Consider the following 20348-nt stretch of genomic DNA (forward strand, 5'->3'; position numbering starts at 1 on the left):
GTGCAGAGCCAGGAGTAACCCCTGTGCATCAACGGGGGTGACCCAAAAAGAAAAAAAAAAGAATTTACTGTGCTCATCAAGCCATACAGGTGTTTAAAGTGTCCACTCAGTCCCGGGAGTGGTGGGGCTCTGTAAAGCTGCTTCTGGAGTGTCCGGTTGTGACTACAACAGGTTGCAGGAAGACAGTCCTCGAGGGGGGTATTTCTGCATGAGGTGTGAGCTGAGGAAGCAGGTTATGGAATGTTGCCACTGCGAGCAAAAGGGTATGATGGCGTTCCTATTTCCGTCCCAGTAGGCAGAACACGCCAAGCTCGGCTTCAGCCCCAATCGGCGTCATTATGTTCTTCAAAATCACTCACATTAGAGAACGCCAGACTGGAGGGTAGCGACGCTGCAGACTGATTTAGTCATCAGCCTCAGCCTTCCCACCCACTACCTGGACGAAAGGCCCCCGCCTCACAGACGAAGCCTCAGTGGGATCCTCGGCCAAGGAAAGACGTAACCGGTGTTAGTTATTGTAAGAATTAGCGGTTAAAGCTAGGAACATCTACACAATGGAGTACTATGTAGCTGTTAGAAAAGATGAAGTCATGAAATTTACATACAAGTGGCACTACATGGAAAGTATCATGCTAAGCGAAATGAGTCAGAAAGAGAGGGATAGACACAGAAAGATTGCATTCATCTGGGGAACATAAAGCAACAAAAAGGGAGATTAACACCCAGGAATGGCTGAGATTAGTACCAGGAATTTATTTTTCCCTTTATTTTATTTATTTATTTTTTTAAAGTTGTAGATTTACAATTTTTTGTGCTTTGGTTTCAATTATACAATGATCAGATACCCATCCCTCCACCAGTGCCCATTTTCCACCACCACAGATCCCAGTATCCCTCCCACCACCCATCCCCCCATCCCACCCTGCCTCTGTGGCAGGGCAATCCCCTGTGTTCTCTCTCTCCTTTTGGGTGTTGTGGTCTGCAAAAGAGGCATTGAGTGGCAAACATGTTCAGTCCATAGTCTACTTTCGACATGCATCCCCCCTCCTGGGAGGATCCTCCAAACATCCTTTATTTGGTGCTCCCTTCTCTATCTGAACTGCCCTTTCCTTTAGGATACCCGGCTGGCCTCTAAGTTATGGAGTAATCCTCCAGTACCAGGAATTTTGCTCCATGAATGGAAGGCCAGCCACACGTTCTAGGTGAAAAGGAAGCTCAGATAGAGAAGAGAGCACCAAATAAAGGGTGTTGGGAGGATCCTCCCAGGAGGGGAGATGCATGTTGAAAGTAGACTATGAACTGAACATGATTGCCACTCGATGCCTCTCTTGCAGACCACAACACCCAAAAGGAGAGAGAGAACAAAAGGGAATGCCCTGCCACAGAGGCAGGGTAGGTTGGGGGAGATGGGGGGTGGGAGGGATACTGGGATCCGTGGTGGTGGGAAATGGGCACTGGTGGAGGGATGGGTATTCGATCATTGTATAACTGAAACCCAAGCACAAAAATTTGTAAGTCTATAACTGTACCTCATGGTGTTTCACTAATAAACAAATAAATAAATAAAAAGAAAGTAGATCAAGGAAAAAAAACAAGAATTAACGGAGTTCTACCTGTCACGGGCACCCAAGTTGTCTCTCAGACATGGTACAAGTCAAAGGAATCTTTGTGAGGGGCGGGAAAGGGAAGAGAAGAGGCAGGCTGCACCACGGTCACTGCCGTCTCTCACGAGCGTTTTATGCCTCATGCCCCACCCACCCACCCAACCAACCACCCACCCACCACCAGAGAGAGTGACTCTGAGATCCAAGCCCCAGGCTGGCGCCCCTTCACCAACAGTCAAAGGCACGCCCCAGACATCCCAGCACTCTGCCTGCACAAAATCCCCCCAAACCCAGGACCCGGCTTGGCCCCAGCTGTGGTACTTATCAGGACAAGAGGCCAAGGTCAAAAGCGCTCAGGCTCTGACCTTCACGTTTTCCGAATGGAAGATTCTACATTCAGGCACACCATGGCCGGAGGCTGAGCCGCACACTTGGCCATGACCTAGTCACTTCACTGAATGCTTTACCACTGAGTCTAACACTGGGCTGCTCAGGCAACCAGGAAGAAGACCAGGGGGTCAGTCTCTTAGGCGTTCAAGAAAGTATGAACCGTAGCATGACCTGCCCACTGTATTTTATCTCCAGCTCCGTGTTTGAGCCTTTGTCCATACAGAAGTGAGTCTGAGCCCTGACAGGTGGGCCCCGAGGGGAGCCTACTGGCCTGCTGGGTGTGGCCTGACCTACAGGCCGCACTCACACACAGGGGGCACGCCAGAGGTCCAGCCGCTCTCAATGTATCCCCCAGGTTGCCTTGCAGTGCGTTTTATCTTTTATTTTGTTGAGTCTGGAGGGGCGGGGTTGCAGAGGGCGACGCTCAGGAGTTACTGCTGACTCTGTGCTTAGAATTACTCCTGCTGGTGCTCAAGGGACCGGATGGGATGTCAGGGATTGAACCCGCACCGGCTGCAGGCAAGGTAAGAGCCTTAACCCCTGTACTATGGCTCCAGTTCAGGGTGTTTAGGAAAAATTAGTATGAAGAAAAGACTGAGAAATCTGTAAATTTCTTCAAACGTCATTCGGCTTGCTGTCTGCTGTACTGTTCAGGTATGAAGGGGCCGACTGGTATCTTTGTGTACACATCTCTGTTCACTCTGCTTAGGAAACGTGTATGTCAATGCCTTAACCTAGATGTCTTCACAGGTTCAATGATGAACAACTTATGGCCAGTATTGTTTCAATCGTACCTATGGACATAAGGTCCCTGCCTCAAAGACAAAGTCTCAGTGGGTTCCTCTGCCAAACCAAGATATAATTGTTGTTGTTAATTATTATCAGAATTAACGGGGGCTGGAGCGATAGCACAGAGGGTAGGGTGTTTGCCTTGCACACGTCCAACCCAGGTTTGATTCCCAGCATCCCATATGATCCCCTGAGCACCGCCAGGAGTAATTCCTGAGTGCAGAGCCAGGAGTAACCCCTGTGCATCACCAGGTGTGACCCAAAAAGCCAAAAAAAAAAAAAAAAGAATTAACGGAGTTATCCCTGTGAGTGCACCAAATTGTCTCTCAGACACGAGAGACTATATTCACTCAATCATATCCATTCTCTTGAAGCAAACAGCAGACTTTATAGCATGCTAACCAACATATCTCAGTCTGTATCTCTAAAAGGACTCTAAAATTCAGAATACTATTATCATACCTGGGGAAAAAACCCAGTTCTTTAAAATCACAAACCCAGAAGTATTTGAGTTTTCATTTGTCAAACGGGTATCATAGAAGAAATCTGAATGGCTAAAAGGCACCAGAAAATGCTCTACATCATTAATCATCAGGGAGATGCAGATCAAAACAACAATGAGATATCATGTCACACCACAGAGACTGGCCCACATCCAAAAGAACAAAAGCAACTGATGCTGGCACGAATGTGGCGAGAAAGGGACCCTCCTTCACTGCTGGTGGGAATGTCCACTGGTTCAGCCCTTTTGGAAGACAGTATGGACGATTCTCAAAAAATTAGAAATTGAGCTCCCATTTGACCCAGCAATACCACTCCTGGGAATATATCCCAGAGAGGCAAAAAAGTATAGTCAAAGTGACATCTGCACTTGTTTGTTCATTGCAGCACTTTTTACAATAGCTAGAATCTGGAAAAAACCTGAGTGCCCGAGAAGAGATGACTGGTTAAAGAAACTTTGGTACATTTGCACAATGGAGTACTATGTAGCTCTTAGAAAAGATGAAGTCACGAAATTTACATACAAGTGGTACAACATGGAAAGTATCATGCTAAGCGAAATGAGTCAGAAAGAGCGGGATAGACACAGAAGGATTGCATTCATCTGGGGAACATAAAGCAACAAAACGGGAGACTAACACCCAGGAATGGCTGAGATTAGTACCAGGAATTTTGCTCCATGGCTTGGAGGCCAGCCACACACGCTAGGGGAAAAGGGAGCTCAGACAGAGAAGGAGCACCAAGTAAAGGGTGTTGGGAGGATCCTCCCAGAATGGGAGAAGCATGCTGAAAGTAGAATACAGACCAAACATGATTGCCACTCAAAGCCTCTCTTGCAAACCACAGGACCCAAAAGGAGAGAGAAAGAGAGAGAGAACAAAAGGGAATGCCCTGCCACAGAGGCAGGATGGGATGGGGGGGCCTGGGGGGTGGGAGGGCTGATGGGACCCATGGTGGTGGAAGATGGGCGCTGATGGAGGGATGGGTACTTGATCATTGAATAACTGAAACCCAAGCACAAAAATCTATAAGTCTATAACTGTACCTCATGGTGTTTCACTAAATATATATATATATGTATATAAATTAAAAATAAATAAGTTCTGGGGCTGGAGCGATAGCACAGCGGGTAGGGCGTTTGCCTTGCATGCAGCCAACATGGCCAACACAGGTTCGATTCCCAGCACCCCATATGGTCCCCTGAGCACTGCCAGGAGCAATTCCTGAGTGCATGAGCCAGGAGTAACCCCTGGGCATCGCCGGGTGTGACCCAAAAAAAAAAAGTTCTACGAGGAAAAAAAATTTTTAAAAAAGGCTGTTTGAGTCAGGATTCAAATAAAAGACGTCTCTACAACTGGGTGGAAGATGACTCAGGACCTCTGAGATCCCCCATCTCTTCCCCCCCATCTCTTCACTGCTTTTCTTTTGCAATCTGGGGGGGATGTAAGTTCAGTAATTTGTCCTGGCCTTGGCAAATTGTGTGCTTCTATATCATCTAATACGTCACTCTTTTCCTCCTATTTCCTGCAAAAACTGATAACTGCATTCCAAGAACTTTATCAGTTTGAGTTAGCTGTTAGAGGGCAAATATCTTTTTAAAAAGTCTTTATTGGTACTATCTTTAAGTGGACAAACTTGCAGGCTGTCGAATGTAGCCTGCCCACAGGGCAGAGTCTGGCAAACTCCCCGTGGCCTACCAAATATGCCAAATACCAGTAACAATGATGGGTCTCATTCTCCTAAAGAGCCCTGAATATAATCTCAGGGCTAGGATGAAAGAGACGTTACTGGGGCCTGCTCGAAGCAATCGACGATTAACAGGATGATGAAATGATGATGATGATGAAATCTTTAAGTGTTTATATGCTTAGACGAACTAGATATTATTTTTAAATCAATGATGCCTAGCTAATTTGAACATCGTAACACACAAATCACCTTCGAGTTGGATACATGAGAGCTGAAAATTAAACTTTCCTTTTTTTTTTTATCTGTTTTGCTTTTTGGATCAGACCTGGCAATGCACAGGGGTTACTCCTGGCTCATGCACTCAGGAATTACTCCTGGCGGTGCTCAGGGGACCATATGGGATGCTGGGAACCGAACCCGGGTCGGCCGCGTGCAAGGCAAACGCCCTATCCGCTGTGCTACCGCTCCAGCCCCTAAACTTTCCTTTTTAAGGATCACAACCATTTTAATGTGCACAACTCACTTCACTGCCAGACACTTGCTAAAACTGAGTAAGTTAGTTAGAAGAATGAAACAGGAATAGGAAGCCCATGTTTTCATGGAGCCAGGATTTCGTGGAAGAATATGGAGGGGACAAGCTCTGCGGTACTTTTATATATAATTTTCTAAATGATCCATGCTGAAAGTAAGTTAAGTTGCCAATCTTCAGTTTCAACTTTCCAGGTGAGGGAACTAAAGCTCTAAGGTATTAGGTTGTTCACATTTTACAATTCAGTCCGGAGCCGGGGACACAGGCCAGACCTCGTCCTGGACTGGCGTCCACTCTCCTGCATGTGTTGGCCTCCAAGGTCACTACCACTGAATGCCCCACTTACCTCTGCTCAAAGCTGACACCGAGAAGAAAAGGCAAACAAGGAAAATAAGTTTATTGGCACAGTGTTCTTTTCTTTGAAATTTAGCAACCAAGTTATTTCCTGAAGTGCCAAGTTTAGTGCCACGCAACATTTTCTAAACGCTATCCCAACAACTCACACTCAGCTCCTGGGAGAGAACAAGGCAGAGTCTCCTACCCTATGCCTGACTGTCTCCACCAGGGCCCAACAGCTGAAGACGACCGGGGCCCAGCCAAGGCCATGCTGAGAGCACTCTCCACACACTTGGATGAGCCTCACGCATAAAAGAACTGACAGAGGAACCCAGGTGTGTGGGACCCGGGGCTGAGATCTCCAAGCCTGTACAGTTTGGGACTGGACCTGCCAGTAACTAGACAGTTACACCCACCAACTGCCGTGTAACTCCAACAACGGCCAGGATCCAGAGATCATCACACTCAGCTCCTGGGAGAGAACAAGACAGAGTCTCCTACCCTATGCCTGACTGTCTCCACCAGGGCCCAACAGCTGAAGACCACCGAGGCCCAGCCAAGGCCATGCTGGGAGCACTCTCCACACACTTGGATGAGCCTCACGCATAAAAGAACTGGCAGAGGAACCCAGGTGTGTGGGACCCGGGGCTGAGATCTCCAAGCCTGCACGGTTTGGGACTGGACCTGCCAGTAACTAGACAGTTACACCCACCAACTGCCGTGTAACTCCAACAACGGCCAGGATCCAGAGATTATCACACTCAGCTCCCGGAAGTGCGCGGCCGCATTCGCGGCCGTGCAACATCTTATCATCTCATTCCTAATTTGGTCAAACTGGCAGGCTACCAAATGTAACATGCCCACACGGCAGAGTCTGGCAAACTCTCCGTGGCGTACCCAATATGCCAAATACCAGTAACAATGATGGGTCTCATTCTCTTAACCCTGAAAAAGCCTTGAATATGGCACTTTTAAAAAAAAATCTCAGGGCTAGGACGAAGAAGACGTTACTGGCACCTGCTCGAGGCAATCGACGAACAACAGGGTGGTCGTGGTCGTGATCCCAACAACAGGCCACAGCAGCAGTCCAGTAGGGAAGGTGCTTGCCTTGAACACGGCCGACCCGGGTTCAGTCCCGAGTCCCACCAGAGTGATCCCTAAGGGCAGAGCTGTGGGATTTGGCTGAGTGGTAGAAAACTTCGTGCATGTGTAAGATGTATACAGTTTGACCTCTGACAAGAAAAACATTAACTGACAATAAGCATTAGTTTCTACTCTGGTGACAAATTTTTTATGACTGTGTGTGCTTATTATCTAGTTTTAAATCTGCAGAACCTGGCAGGCTACCGAACGTGACCTGCCCACACGGCAGAGTCTGGCAAACTCCCCGTGGCGTACCCAATATGCCAAAAACCAGTAACAATGTGGGTCTCATTCTCCTGACCCTGAAAGAGTCTCGAATGTGGCACTTTTTAAAAAATTCTCAGGGCTAGGACGAAGGAGACGTTACTGGGGCCTGCTCGAGGCAATCGACGAACAACAGGATGACAGTGATACAGTGATCCCAAATACATTTTGACAGTCCTTAAATCAGGAAAGAAAGGGGAGATCTTTTTTTTCTTTTAGGGAGAATTCCACACAATTCAGAGTAGAATATTCTCAACAGAGGCAGCCCGCAGATTCTTGGGTCGGCTCCCTTCCTGCCTGAGCAAGACTCTGTTTTTAAAAAAAATAAATAAATAAACCAAAACAACACCACCACAAAAACACTCCAGACTATCTGTGTCTCTGATAAGAACTGCAGACTGTCAACGAAACCCTTGCAGAAAGGAATGCGGGAGTGATAACAGAATCCTGCCATCTCGTCATCCTTGGGGATTTACGGAGCCTGTCTGCATACGCTTGTGATTTCATCCTTTGAACCACACCGGGGTGGATTTGCCAGACTTCCACCCCCTCGCCCCTCACAGGCGAGGAAACTAGGTGCTCAGAGAGGAGCCACCCAAGGCTTCAGAGTCAGCCAGCCGTGGCCACACACCAAGTGTCCATCACCGGACTTGCCACTGATGTGAAAGGCACTGGCCTCCTGAGCCGTATGTGAGCGACACCTGTGCTTCTGAGGGCACTCACCTCCCTGTCCCCAGGGTCAAGCAGGGCATCTACTGCGAGGCTTAGCTCTCGTCCATGTAGAGTTCTGCACACCCATCCCCTGGGGGAGAGCAAGACCATTCTGCCGCCACTAGTCATGAATGACAACTGTGGTGGGGGGCAGGGATGGGCTGTTAAGCCATCCGTGAAGTCAAGCACTTCTAGGTCTCCTGCTCTAGAAACGGTCCCAGATGCACACACTCACATGCCATCGTCACTGGTGAAACGAAGGTCTCTGCAAGGCGCCCAGGCATTCCCGAAGGGAGCACGAGGTCTCCACCAGCCCCAGGCCCTTGACCGCTGGTGAAGTGCTTGTGCCAAGTACTGACACTCCTTGTGAGTTAGGGGGAATGACACACACACACACACACACACACACACTTCCTGACCCAGGAGGGGCACCTCGACAGTGTTTCCTCCTTCTGGGACGAGAGGCTGATGGGAAAGGCAGAAGTCTGCAGGAGGGCTTGTGGCTGGAACGAAGCCAGCAGAAGCCCAAAGATCTGAAGCAACAGGCCGGCGCCACTTCTGACTTTCAAAACTGAAAGGCGAAGTCGACAGAAAGATCCACATCTGCTCAGACAGACGCTATACTCCGCCGCACAGGAGCCCCTAGGGTACTGACAGGGGCCCTGACCAGTCAGGTCAACGGTGCAGTGCCCGGGCCTGGTGATGTGGTACCGCCTGGGCCTTTGGTGCTGGGACAGCAAAGACGTCCTGGCTGCACTCGGACCATAGGTGCCAGCGACTGGACTCAGCCTCCAGCCCTCTGAAAGCTGCTGTCCGGGTCCCTGGACTTTCTGTCTCAATCTAAAGCTTTTTGCAACTGTTGGCCACTCCTATATACTCAAAGAACTGACATTCACGGGGCGGAGAGGTAACACGGCAGGTAGGGCTCTCTACCTCACGCCAAGTCTTACCTGGGCTTCTCCTGGTACCCCACATGGTCCTCCTAACCTTGCCAGAAATGAGCCCTGAGCACAGAGCCAGGAGTAAGCCCCGAGTACTGCCGGCGTGGCCCCAAACCAAGCCAAACAAAACTTATACCCAAGAATTTAGGTATTTAAAAATAAAAAAAAAAGAACCCTTTTGATTTATTGGAGCCGGACTCAGGGATGCTCAGAGGCGACTCTTAGAGCTCCAGGTCCCTCAGGGATCATGTGGTTCTGAGCATTAAACCCGGGCCTCCCACATGCAAAGCACGCACTCCAGCCCTCTGAGCTGTCTCCAGGCACTCCTCTGCAGAAACAGAAAAAGCCCCGCTCCAGAGACAGGAATGTTCCTTGCCCAAAGGTCCCACGACTGACTCTCCCCTTTCCACGCGCTCGGGAAGCATTAGATTTCAGTGCTCCAACTGCCACGATCTGAACAACCTGCATCTGTTATGAAGAGCTGGCCACACCCTCCCATGCCTACCTGGGTCCTAGACAGTGTTTCTGAAACTCTTTGTGGGGAGAAGTCTGTTTAAGTTTGTTTTCTGAGTTTAATTTGGTTTTAATATTTCATGAAGCTTACACCAGGGAATATTAATGCCGTATGCCAGAACAAGTAACTTGCACCTTTTTAATACACAAGCAAGATTTTTCATCTAATCTGAGATATATATATATATATATATATATTGCTTTTTGGGTCGTACCCAGTGATGCACAGGGGTTACTCCTGGTTCATGCACTCAGGAATAACTCCTGGCGGTGCTCAGGGGACCATATGGGATGCTGGGAATCGAACCCGGGTCGGGCCATGCGCAAGGCAAACGCCCTACCTGCCCTGCCCGCTGTGCTATCACTACAGCCCCTAATCTGAGAGATATTTTTTCTAAACAATTATCAACATAGTCAATAGAGGTTATAATTAATTTAGACACAAAAATGTAATGAGTATTCAATGTTCAAATGACCCCGAAACAGCTTTTTATGAAATCCAAAGCACGCATCCTTATTACTATATTTGTTTTTTCTGTTGTTTTTTTTTTGTTTTTGTTTTACCACATTTGACTACTTTTATTCTCATATATGTAGAAATATAGACACATATTTATACTCACTAAAGTATGGTGGGCTGGAGCAATAGCACAGGGGTAGGGCATTTGCCTTGCACACAGCCAGCCCGGCTGAGCTGGGTTCGATTCCTCTGCCCCTCTCAGAGAGCCCGGCAAGCTACCGAGAGGATCTCGCCCGCACGGCAGAGCCTGACAAGCTCCCCGTGACGTATTCGATATGCCAAACACAGTAACAACAAGTCTCACAATGGAGACGTTACTGGGCCCGCTCAAGCAAATCGATGAACAACGGGAGGACCATGACCATGACTGTGACTGTGAAAGTATGGTATTTGCAAAGAGAAGTCTGTTTATTTGGGGTAAAAAGAATTTTTCTGGGGGCTGGAGCGATAGCACAGCAGGTAGGGCATTTGCCTTGCACGCGGCTGACCTGGGTTCAATTCCCAGCATCCCATATGGTCCCCCGAGCACCGCCAGGAGTAATTCCTGAGTGCAGAGCCAAGAGTAACCCCTGTGCATCGCCAGGTGTGACCCAAAAAGCAAAAAAATTAAAAAAAAAAAGAATTTTTCTGTTTCTAACACATCGTCGTCTGATGTTCTCGTAAGTAGAAATCACCTGAATCATAACCTTATTTTAAAAGATAAAGAAAATAGGGCTGGGGGGGGGCGTGGGCGTGCCACCACTGTACATCTGAGCACTTGGCCTGTGAGAGGCTGGAGGTTCCCCCGACGAACCACAGAACAGCCTGAACACTGCGGGTGTGGCACCCATGTGTCACGAAAGAAAAAAAAAAGGCAAACAAGTTTTGGCTGGAGAAACTAGCCCTAATATACTTGTGGAGAAGCTCGCCTGATCATGGAAAAAAAGTTCGATACGGAATTACAATCCAGTGCAGGAACTCCATTCTCTGGAACATGCCCAGAAGAAACTTAGCAGGTACTCAGATGAGACGGAATCACAAACACTGACAACAGTGTTGTCCACACTAATAAGGAAGAATCCCGACACCCCAAGGCCCAGCGACTAATTGATCGTGCTATCATCTGCTCTGTTGCACAGGGACCTTGAAAATAAGCTGCTACGTGACTTCGGGCACAAAGGGCCATGCATTCATGACTTCAATCTTGCAGAACTTTCAGAAAAAAAGCAAATCCATCCAGTCAAAAAGGAGCCGTAGTTACCAAGCTGGTGGATACTAAGGGCCAGGGAATGGAGGATGGAGCACAGGAAGCAATCACTTATGGAATGAGGTTTCTGTTAGGGGGTCGAAAAGGGAGTTCAGCGGTCTTGCAGGGTATAGGAGACACCCAGATGTGACCTGCGACACTGCGTGATCCCCTGGCACTAATGACGGCAACTCCAGAGCAACAAGTGAGAAGCCCTGAGCACCACAGGGCGTGATTCCCCCCAAAAGCCAAATGCCTCCTAAAAGGAGAGCAGACCACACTGGCCCTCCGCCCCCCCCGTACTGGACTTGCCTCTACTTAGCAGATCAGTGCAAACCGCTCTCAAAGTGCTCCCCACGTTGCCAAAACTGATAAACACAAACTCAGTGCCCTAAGTGATGACCCCAGGAAGTACTCTTGTTGGCTCCAAACTAAGTGTCCTCTTTCCTCTTTCCCTTTCCATTTACCCTGTAAAATTTATAACTTATCAATTCCAAAAGGCCAAGATACCAGTATGCTTGGGCTGGAGCGATAGCACAGCGGGGAAGGCATTTGCCTTGCAAGCGGCCGACCCGGGTTCGATTCCCAGCATCCCATATGGTCCCCTGAGCACCACCAGGAGTGAATCTTGAGTGCAGAGCCAGGAGGAACCCCTGTGCACAGCCAGGTGTGACCCAAAAAGCAAAAAAGCAAAAAAAAAAAAGTCTGGGTTCCTTTCCAAATACGTTTCTCTCTACTCAAAAGATTTCCTCTTATCTTTTGGTCTTTGGGGCCTGGGGCCTGATTTAAGCTTACACTTGTGTTTCAAGAATGCCAATGTTTCTCAAACTAGTCCTGATCCAGATCTCAAACTCCTGATCCAGAAGCCAGACAAGTTTCTTTTGTTTCCGTCCTACCTTGGCATGCAAATGTTTTGATATTTCATCCCTGAACTATGCTGACTCGGCAGAGAATGAGTTAGGATTCTGATATTTCCGGTTCATTTCATGACGGGGCTAAGTTCACTTAAAATACTTGACTCGAAACACTCACCTAGCTACCAAAAGGTAAATTAAAGTATACAGCAGGCGAAAAGATGTGCATAAAGTGTTCTCTATCCTCATGGAGCTCACAGTCAATACAGTCACTTTAACAGCATTCAAGGTAGAGATATGCATGAAGGACGACATGCAAACAGATTTATGGTTCAAACATCACAGTCACAGGGGACCAGAAAAACGGTTTAGTGGGTAGGGCACTGCACGCGGCTGATCCAGGTTTGATCACCAGCATCCCAGAGAGTCCCTTGGGCACCACCAGCATTAAATCCTGAGTGCAGAGCCAGAATTAAGTAACCCCTGAGCATCACTGGATGTGGCCCCCAAACACATAAAAACAAAAACATGTCACTGTGCAATGGTCTGAGAAAGGCACTGTAGGTGACTGTGTCATGGTACGAATACTAGGGTGTGATTTTACAAACCTGAGTGGAACAGCGCATCACACACCTCGACTGCAGGGTGTAGCCTGCAGGGCCCGTTGCCACACACAATGTGTCGACAGCAGCACCATGGCCACGGTGCCTCTTGCTGTCCACTCCTGACCCAAAGAACGATGTGCGTGAACCGCGAGAGTGCACTGAGCCACTGTGTCTCGAATGGTCTCGCTACCGTCCACATGGACCTACCCGCTTCAGTCAGCGTGTCTGGTGCTATCTGCCCCTTCCCTCGCGGCTGCCGCTGTGCTGGGCTCGAACCCTTTTCGTCCCGGTGCCGGTACTCACATGGCTGTGGCGCAGGAGATCGCAAACTTTGCTCTGGGATCACACTGGGCATGTGGGGCAGTACCGGGGGTGGAGCTCGGGGCCTCATGCCTGCAAGACACACCCTCTGCTACTGAGCCATCTCCGGTCACTTCCCGTTGTGACGGTCAATACAGCACAACATGCCCAGCTCTTTGAGACCTGCTGGTTCTGAATGTGGAACCAATGCCCGGCTCTGCTTCGCATTCAAGAAACCCATTCCTGTCCAAAGGGACATCATCTTAAAAATGAACTTTAAACTTCAGAGAATGTAACTTCCAGTGGTCAGTTGAGCTACCAAGACACTCACAATGGCCCTGATTTCCACGCACGTCCTCAGCTAGGTATGTTTTTTTTTTATTTTCCGAGGTTCAAATTATACTCATCTATAAAAGATCTCACACTGGGGACTGGAAACACGGCAGCCAGGAATGACCTGCCTATCGAGGGAGTGTAAATGTTGGGAGAAGGTTAAAATTGAAGTTGAGGTATTGTGTATTTCAACGTGCTCTGGTTCATTAAGCAGCCATTTTTTTTTATTTTAAAGCCAATCTATCAGAGTTATCTGCATTGCTACTGCATACTCTGAGATCAATTGTATTAAAAAATATTTTACTATGTTATTTTTATTTCCTCCCCGAAAAGATGAATACACCTTCAGTTTGAAAGAGGAAAAGTTTTATAAAAACAGGTATTCGATAGATAGCAATTCACCACACACACACACACACACACACACACACACACACACACACCAGGACTGTCTCCCACTGAAAGTGCTCTGCACTACACACTGGCCCCCCAGAAAGTACATTCAACACTTCCGATGATGGGGGTCTCTTATCTCAGTCTGTCACTCCAGATAGTCAGAAAAGCCAAAGGCTGTAGCGAGAGTCTACCAAGCACTAGTGAGTATTAGCAGGAGTCGCCTGGTACGAACTGTCTGGCAGTCTCTGCGGGGTCAGCATCAAGGAGGGCAAGTGGGATGTCCACCCTCTCCACCCAGCTCGTCTGGTAACAGCACCTACCGCTCGCCTTGGCTTCCGCGTAGGAAGGTCCGTCCTCGAAAGTGAAGATCTGGGACATACTCTGGCCCAGGTAGGAGGGCGGTGGATAGTACGAATGCATCCGGTACTGCGAACTCATGGCGTGACGGTTCTCCGAGTTTTTCATCTGCTGAAGGACAAAGGAAAGGGAATCTAAGACATGTGTCGCAGTTTGCAATCATCACAAGAATGCCCTAATGTAATTTTTATTTCATTTTTCTTTTCTTTTTCCGTAGTGTGCGGGGCTCAGCATCTGGGCCTTCCACATACGCCAGGCAAGTATTCTGCTGCTAAGCCACAACCCATACCTTGACTTAAGTTTACTTGAATCCAAAGAACCAGCATATTGCAAATTTTTTTTTTTTTGCTTTTTGGGTCACACCCAGCGATGCTCAGGGGTTACTCCTGGCTCACGCACTCAGGAATTACTCCTGGCGGTGTTCAGGGGACCATGTGGGGTGCTGGGAATCGAACCTGTGTCGGTCACGTTGGCTGCGTGCAAGGCAAACGCCCTACCCGCTGTGCTATCGCTCCAGCCCCCAGTATATTGCAATTTTAAGTACCTGCCACTCCAAGGCACAGACCTTACAACGATCGGAGCTGTGCATCCTTTGATGCCTCGTCTGTTGGGGTTCCTTTTTATATACCTGTGCCTGTAAAGAAGGCGGGGGCGTTGGGTCGGAGGGAACTGGGGAGATCAGAGAACAAAAGGCCACCGTAGTGGTGGGACAGATGTCGGCACCTTGTATGACTGAAACTCTATTCTGAACAACTCTGGAAGTCATGGTGGCTTGCATTTGTGTGAGCACGCATATGTGTGTGTATGTGTGTGTGTATGTGTGTGGACGCACCTGCATTCACATATATTTTTAAACGGATCCCAACAGACAAGTCAAGACTCTGAGCGATAGCACAGCGGTAGGGCGTTCACCTTGCGTGCAGCCGGCCCGGCCGAGCCGGGTTCGATTCCTCCGCCCCTCTCGGAGAGCCCGGCAAGCTACCGAGAGTCTCTCGCCCGCACGGCAAAGCCTGGCAAGCTACCCGTGACGTATTCGAGATGCCAAACACAGTCACAACAAGTCTCACGATGGAGATGTTACTGGGCCCGCTCGAGCAAATCGATGAATAACGGGAGGACCGTGACCCAACAGACAAAGCATCAAAGGATGTACCGCCAGCCTGTCTCATTGGAGCACATTTTTAAGTTCAGCTGTTGTCGTTTGTGTCTCCTACTTTCAGCGTGGTTGGCTCTGCTGGGTTAGACACAAACTCAAACCTCACCTCTACATCGCCCGTGTGCAAGGGGCCTTGGCCTCCTATCTGCCATGAGCCCTGTCTTACCTCTCTCCTCCTCAGTTTCTTTCTTGTCCTTCTTTCTAGAACCTAAGGCCCGGGTTTAGGGAGCCGGTGTCGGGGTTCTTTCTCAGGCACTCCTAAACCCCACGTGAGCTTGGTCAGCCAGGAGCAGAAGGCAAAGCGTGGCTGGTCGTGAAACCAGTGGAACGCTGACCACCAGTTTTGACAGGAACGAGTCACGTGACTTCTTCTCCTGCCACCTGTGTGTCGCACTGGCCTCTACGTGCTCACAGCGTTCGTGGAAAAAGGCATTTGCAGCCACGATATGCTCGTGGCGTGTAAGAAAAGCTGTTATCACTAGGCTGACCCCTGTGCCAGATACTGTCCCTCAGTGTCCACGCCAGGCCTCTTCGCGTTTCCCTGTAACAGTACTAGCAGCCAGGGTCCGTTTCCCAGACTCTCCTGAGATTGTCATGCAGCAGGACCTGACGTGGAACTGAGGCAGAGCAGGGAAAGCGAGCATGCAGTCAGGGGGGCAGAGCTGCAGGCAGCTGGCACGTGGCCTTGGCTGGGCGGGGGGGGGGGGGGGGGGGGTGCATTTTTCTGCAAGCCTCAGAGTCTGATGTCTCACTCACAGCCAAGGAGATGTCGGTCCAGAGAGCGCGAGTCAGCGAGCTCAACACCCAGGAATGCTTGCTTGTCATGCAGGAGGCCTGGTTTGACCCCTGGCATGGCATGTGGCCTCCCTCGTGCCCATACAAATGACCCAGAGCCCTGAGTCAGACGTGGCTTCTGAGCACTTTCAAGTGCGGCTCCCAAACCAAAAACCAAACAAAGCCCCCAAAGTTAAAAGAAAAAGATGTTTTCTGAAGAATTACAAGGAGCTCTCTCTCTCTCTCTTCCGTTTTCCTCACCCTCCCGGGCCACTTCCACAAGTGCCTTCCTTGCATGGCTGTGTTTTCTGCAGACATTGCGTTAAAAAGGTCTGATCTTTATAGCAAAACGCGTTTGCCTGCAATTATTGCACATGGTCCTCTTAAATTTAGACGGCTTAACTTAAAAACATAATCAAGGGCTGTGTAGGATAAACGTTCAATTCAAGGTTTAGAAAAACCACGTTGAAAATCACGATTTGTCATCTGGGTCTTTAGAAGGCTGTTTAACGACGAAAACAAAATGGCAAAACCTTGTCGGGGAAAAATAAAAGGCTTCTTCAAGACAATCTGTGAATATCTGGATTTTTGAACAAGCTCCCAAGTAATGCAGAGAGACCAGTGCACTTAGGACTAGTCCAGCACTCTTGGTACAAAGGCCCGAGTCCCTAATTTCCGATCGAGATAAGCTTAAGGGACTTATTTCTGACCTTCCGACTGCTCACCACTACAAATCATGCTCTGATACCTGGTCTGCTTCTTGGCGAGGCAATGGCAACCTGATTTCTTTTTATTCCTTCCTTCCCACGTCGTTTGTCAAGTTCCCATGGTCCTTTCTCATTTGTTTCTACAAGCGTCTGAAATGAAATGTTTGCTTTGCATGCAGGAGGCCTGATTTATTGCACTGCCCAATTTTCGGGTTGGAGCAATAGCACAGCGGGTAGGGCGTCTGCCTTGCACGCGCCGGACCTGGCCGACCCAGGTTCGATTCCTCCGCCCCTCTCGGAGAGCCCGGCAAGCTACCGAGAGGATTTCGCCTGCACGGCAAAAAAGCCTGGCAAGCTCCCCGTGACGTATTCGAGATGCCAAACACAGTAACAACAAAGTCTCCAATGGAGACGTTACTGGGCCCGCTCGAGCAAATCGATGAACACTGTGAAATCATCACAGTGACAGTGATCCAATTTTCACATTCTATCACTGAAAAAAGTCCAGAGAAACTGAGAGCTGAATTCAGTACTAGAAACCAGGGAACTTATGAGGGCAGGGTTGATAGGAAATGCTGAGAATATCCCCCTTCTCTCCTCACGGCTGCGTGGGCAGAAACCTTCCTCAGACTCGTGGCAGACACATGGGCTGCGTGCATCAGGAGACCATCCGACAAGGGAATTCAGCGATGGCCCTGGCGTCCCCCAGCCTGCCACCCACTCCTTCTCAAATTGTGCTTCCCGATTCTCTTTTCGTATAAAACTGCTTCTTCTGACCATGCATGCAGACAAGGTCACTTTGAGGCCACCAGTCTGCCGTTTTCCAAAACTGCCAACCTATTGCCAGCAGTTTTCTTGTCCCTTCACCTTGTCTCTTAAGTGAATGGTCCTTGGGGGCTGGAGCGACAGCACAACGGTAGGGTGTTTGCCTTGCACGTGGCCAACACGGGTTCGATTCCCAGCATCCCATATGGTCCCCTGAGCACCGCCGGGGGTGATTCCTGAGTGCAGAGCCAGGAGTAACCTCTGTGCATTGCCGGGTGTGACCCAAAAAGCAAAAAAAAAAAAAAGTGAATAGTCCTAGAGCAACAGTAGAACCGGAACTTGGTTGTTAAGTCACATAAATGTTTACTAAATAAAAGGGCAAACAAGCTTCACAGAGAAAACAATGAGCACCCCCAGAGCCCCGCCCTCACCACGCTGGTCACCTAGCAAATCACATTTGAACCTGAGGGTAACACACACAGAGGAGAAGCAGAAGCACAGAAGATACGGCAAACCCCCAGCCTGAATAAAGCAGCTTCAGGGAAGGGGCTTGTCCGTGTAGTGTCTGGAGCTATGAGACTCACGGTGAATGCTCGTCTGCTTTTTCCCTTTCTCATAAATAAGAAATGTCACCCCCCGCCTTTTTTTTTTTTTTTAGCTGGCGAAAATAAGCCTTCATGCTTCCTGGCAGAGTGAAGTGGCAGTAACTCAAACGTTCAGAAACTGAGAAATACACATTGAAGCTCTTCAAAGACATTTATTTTTCCAGGTCAAGAGAAAACCAAGAAAACCAAGAGAGGACAGCCCTAAGGATTCTGAAAAATACTGGACTTTTGCACAACCTCCATCCTCTTTTTTCAAAATATTTGAAAAATGTTCCTTACGAATCTAGAGTGGAAATCTGCCAACAATTTTTTTTTCTAAATGGACAAACAGTGGGCATCTTAGGCTTGGGAAACGACAAGTTCCCTAGAATGGGTACGGCTGTGTGCCAGTGATTATTTACTGCCAGAGAGAGCGCTCAGGGCACTGAGCACATGCTTTGCATGCTCAAAGTCTGTCTTCTATCCCCCACAGCGCTGCTGGGAGTGACCCCCAGGCACAGAGCTGTGAGTAACGCCTGGGTGTCACTGAGTGTCATCTGAAGGCAAGACCAAAGAAGCTGGGGACACTGGCGGAGGGACAGCTGACAGAGGAGGTGGGATCAGGGATGGAATATTCTATGTCAAAAACCCAGCTTTGTAACTCACAGCGCTTTTTATACAATAAAATTTGGAAAACTTTATACAAACTTTAAAAAGTAACGAGGTGCAGTGCTTCTCGAATTCTGCTCCCACCACATACAGGGAGGAGGAAACCAGACCAGACGCCTGGGCCACCAAGAGCGTCCCACCTCACCTGTCTGGGGGAGGGTCCCAGGTCATCCCAATGCCACAATCAGATTGGGAATTACCAACACACTCTCACGTCCCTGAGTCCACAAGGATGACAAATCCCCAACATGAAAAATTACACACGTATTTAAGACTGAGACGCCAGTCTGAATCCTGCCCATTTCAACATGACGTTACTTTCTTTATTTGTTTATTTATTTATGTTGCTTTTTGGGTCACACCCGGCGATGCACAGGGGTTATTCCTGACTCTGCACTCAGAAATTACTCCTGGCGGTGCTCAGGGGACCCTATGGGATGCTGGGAATCGAACCTGGGTCGGCTGAGTGTAAGACAAACGCCCTACCCGCTGTGCTATAGCTCCAGCCCCAACATGACGTTACTTTAAAAGACACAGATTTTTTTTTCCCCTTAATTATTATTATGACATCTTATTATCTCGTTCCTACTTTGGACAAACTTGCAGGCTATCGAATGTAGCCTGCCCACAGGGCAGAGTCTGGCAAACTCCCCGTGGCGTACCCAATATGCCAAATACCAGTAACAATGATGGGTCTCATTCTCCTAAAGAGCCTTGAATACAATCTCAGGGCTAGGACGAAGGAGACGTTACTGGGGCCTGCTCGAGGCAATCGACGAGTAACAGGATGATTTGTGATTTTTTGTGTGAATTATTAAGTTTACAGGGATTCCAACTCTAGGTATTTTTTCCCTCCCTTTTCTTTGTGTTTATAAAGCATCAGAATACAAGTATTTGGAAACAGGAAGTAAGTGATTTTGAATCCGGACGTTGAATGTGTCCAAGATCACTGAGCTATAAAAAAATGTCTAGGGCTGGAGAGATAGCACAGCGGGTAGGGCATTTGCCTTGCACGCGGCCGACCCGGGTTCGATTCCCAGCATCCCATAGGGTCCCCTGAGCACCGCCAGGGGTAATTCCTGAGTGCAGAGCCAGGACTAACCCCTATGCATCGCCAGGTGTGACCCAAGAAGCAAAAAATAAATAAATAAATAAATAAAATAAAAAATGTCTAGCAAATGCAAGTCAGACTCCATTTAAAGTTATTAAAATGGGGACACACTGAGGACACTGATCATGTCACACACATCCAAGGGAATAACCACATAGGAGCAAGCATCCACGTGACAATCTGGACCTAGGGACGGATGGCATATCCACGTATTTCAAACTGCATGTCTGAACTTCTGACACATGCGGTTAGACCAACTCTGACTCACCCATAGCCCTACCCACCCACCCACCCCCCCGACACACAAAGTTATGGCACATTTGATTTTAAGTTCTATTAAAACTTTTTGCCCCCTCTGGCTTAAATTTACAAAAAAAAAATCACAATTCTGTTACTTCCAGCTTCGACAAATGGGTAAATAAAGAGAGCTTTAAAACTTGTTTTACTTTACGCCAGTGGTACTCAACCAAGGGCCATCCGTCTTCCAGGGGCTGTCTGACAGTTTGCATTAATTTTTCATGGTCAGGGAGAAGGAGAGATGTTGCCAATGCAGTAGAAACCAAAAATGTCACTGAACGCCCC

General features: G+C 48.6%; 1 protein-coding gene across 1 annotated transcript in view; it reads right to left on the bottom strand.

Annotated features, from left to right (window-relative positions):
* Positions 1-20348, bottom strand: part of DMRT1 (doublesex and mab-3 related transcription factor 1) — a 129556-nt gene that overhangs the window by 41601 nt on the left and 67607 nt on the right. The window contains exon 4 of the mRNA XM_056106937.1: positions 13964-14108. Within this exon, the coding sequence (XP_055962912.1) occupies positions 13964-14108 (145 nt within the window). The remainder of the gene's footprint in view (positions 1-13963; positions 14109-20348) is intronic.

Source organism: Sorex fumeus, unplaced genomic scaffold, assembly GCF_029834395.1.
Source record: "Sorex fumeus unplaced genomic scaffold, SorFum_2.1 ptg000149l, whole genome shotgun sequence".
Classification (NCBI taxonomy): domain Eukaryota; kingdom Metazoa; phylum Chordata; class Mammalia; order Eulipotyphla; family Soricidae; genus Sorex; species Sorex fumeus.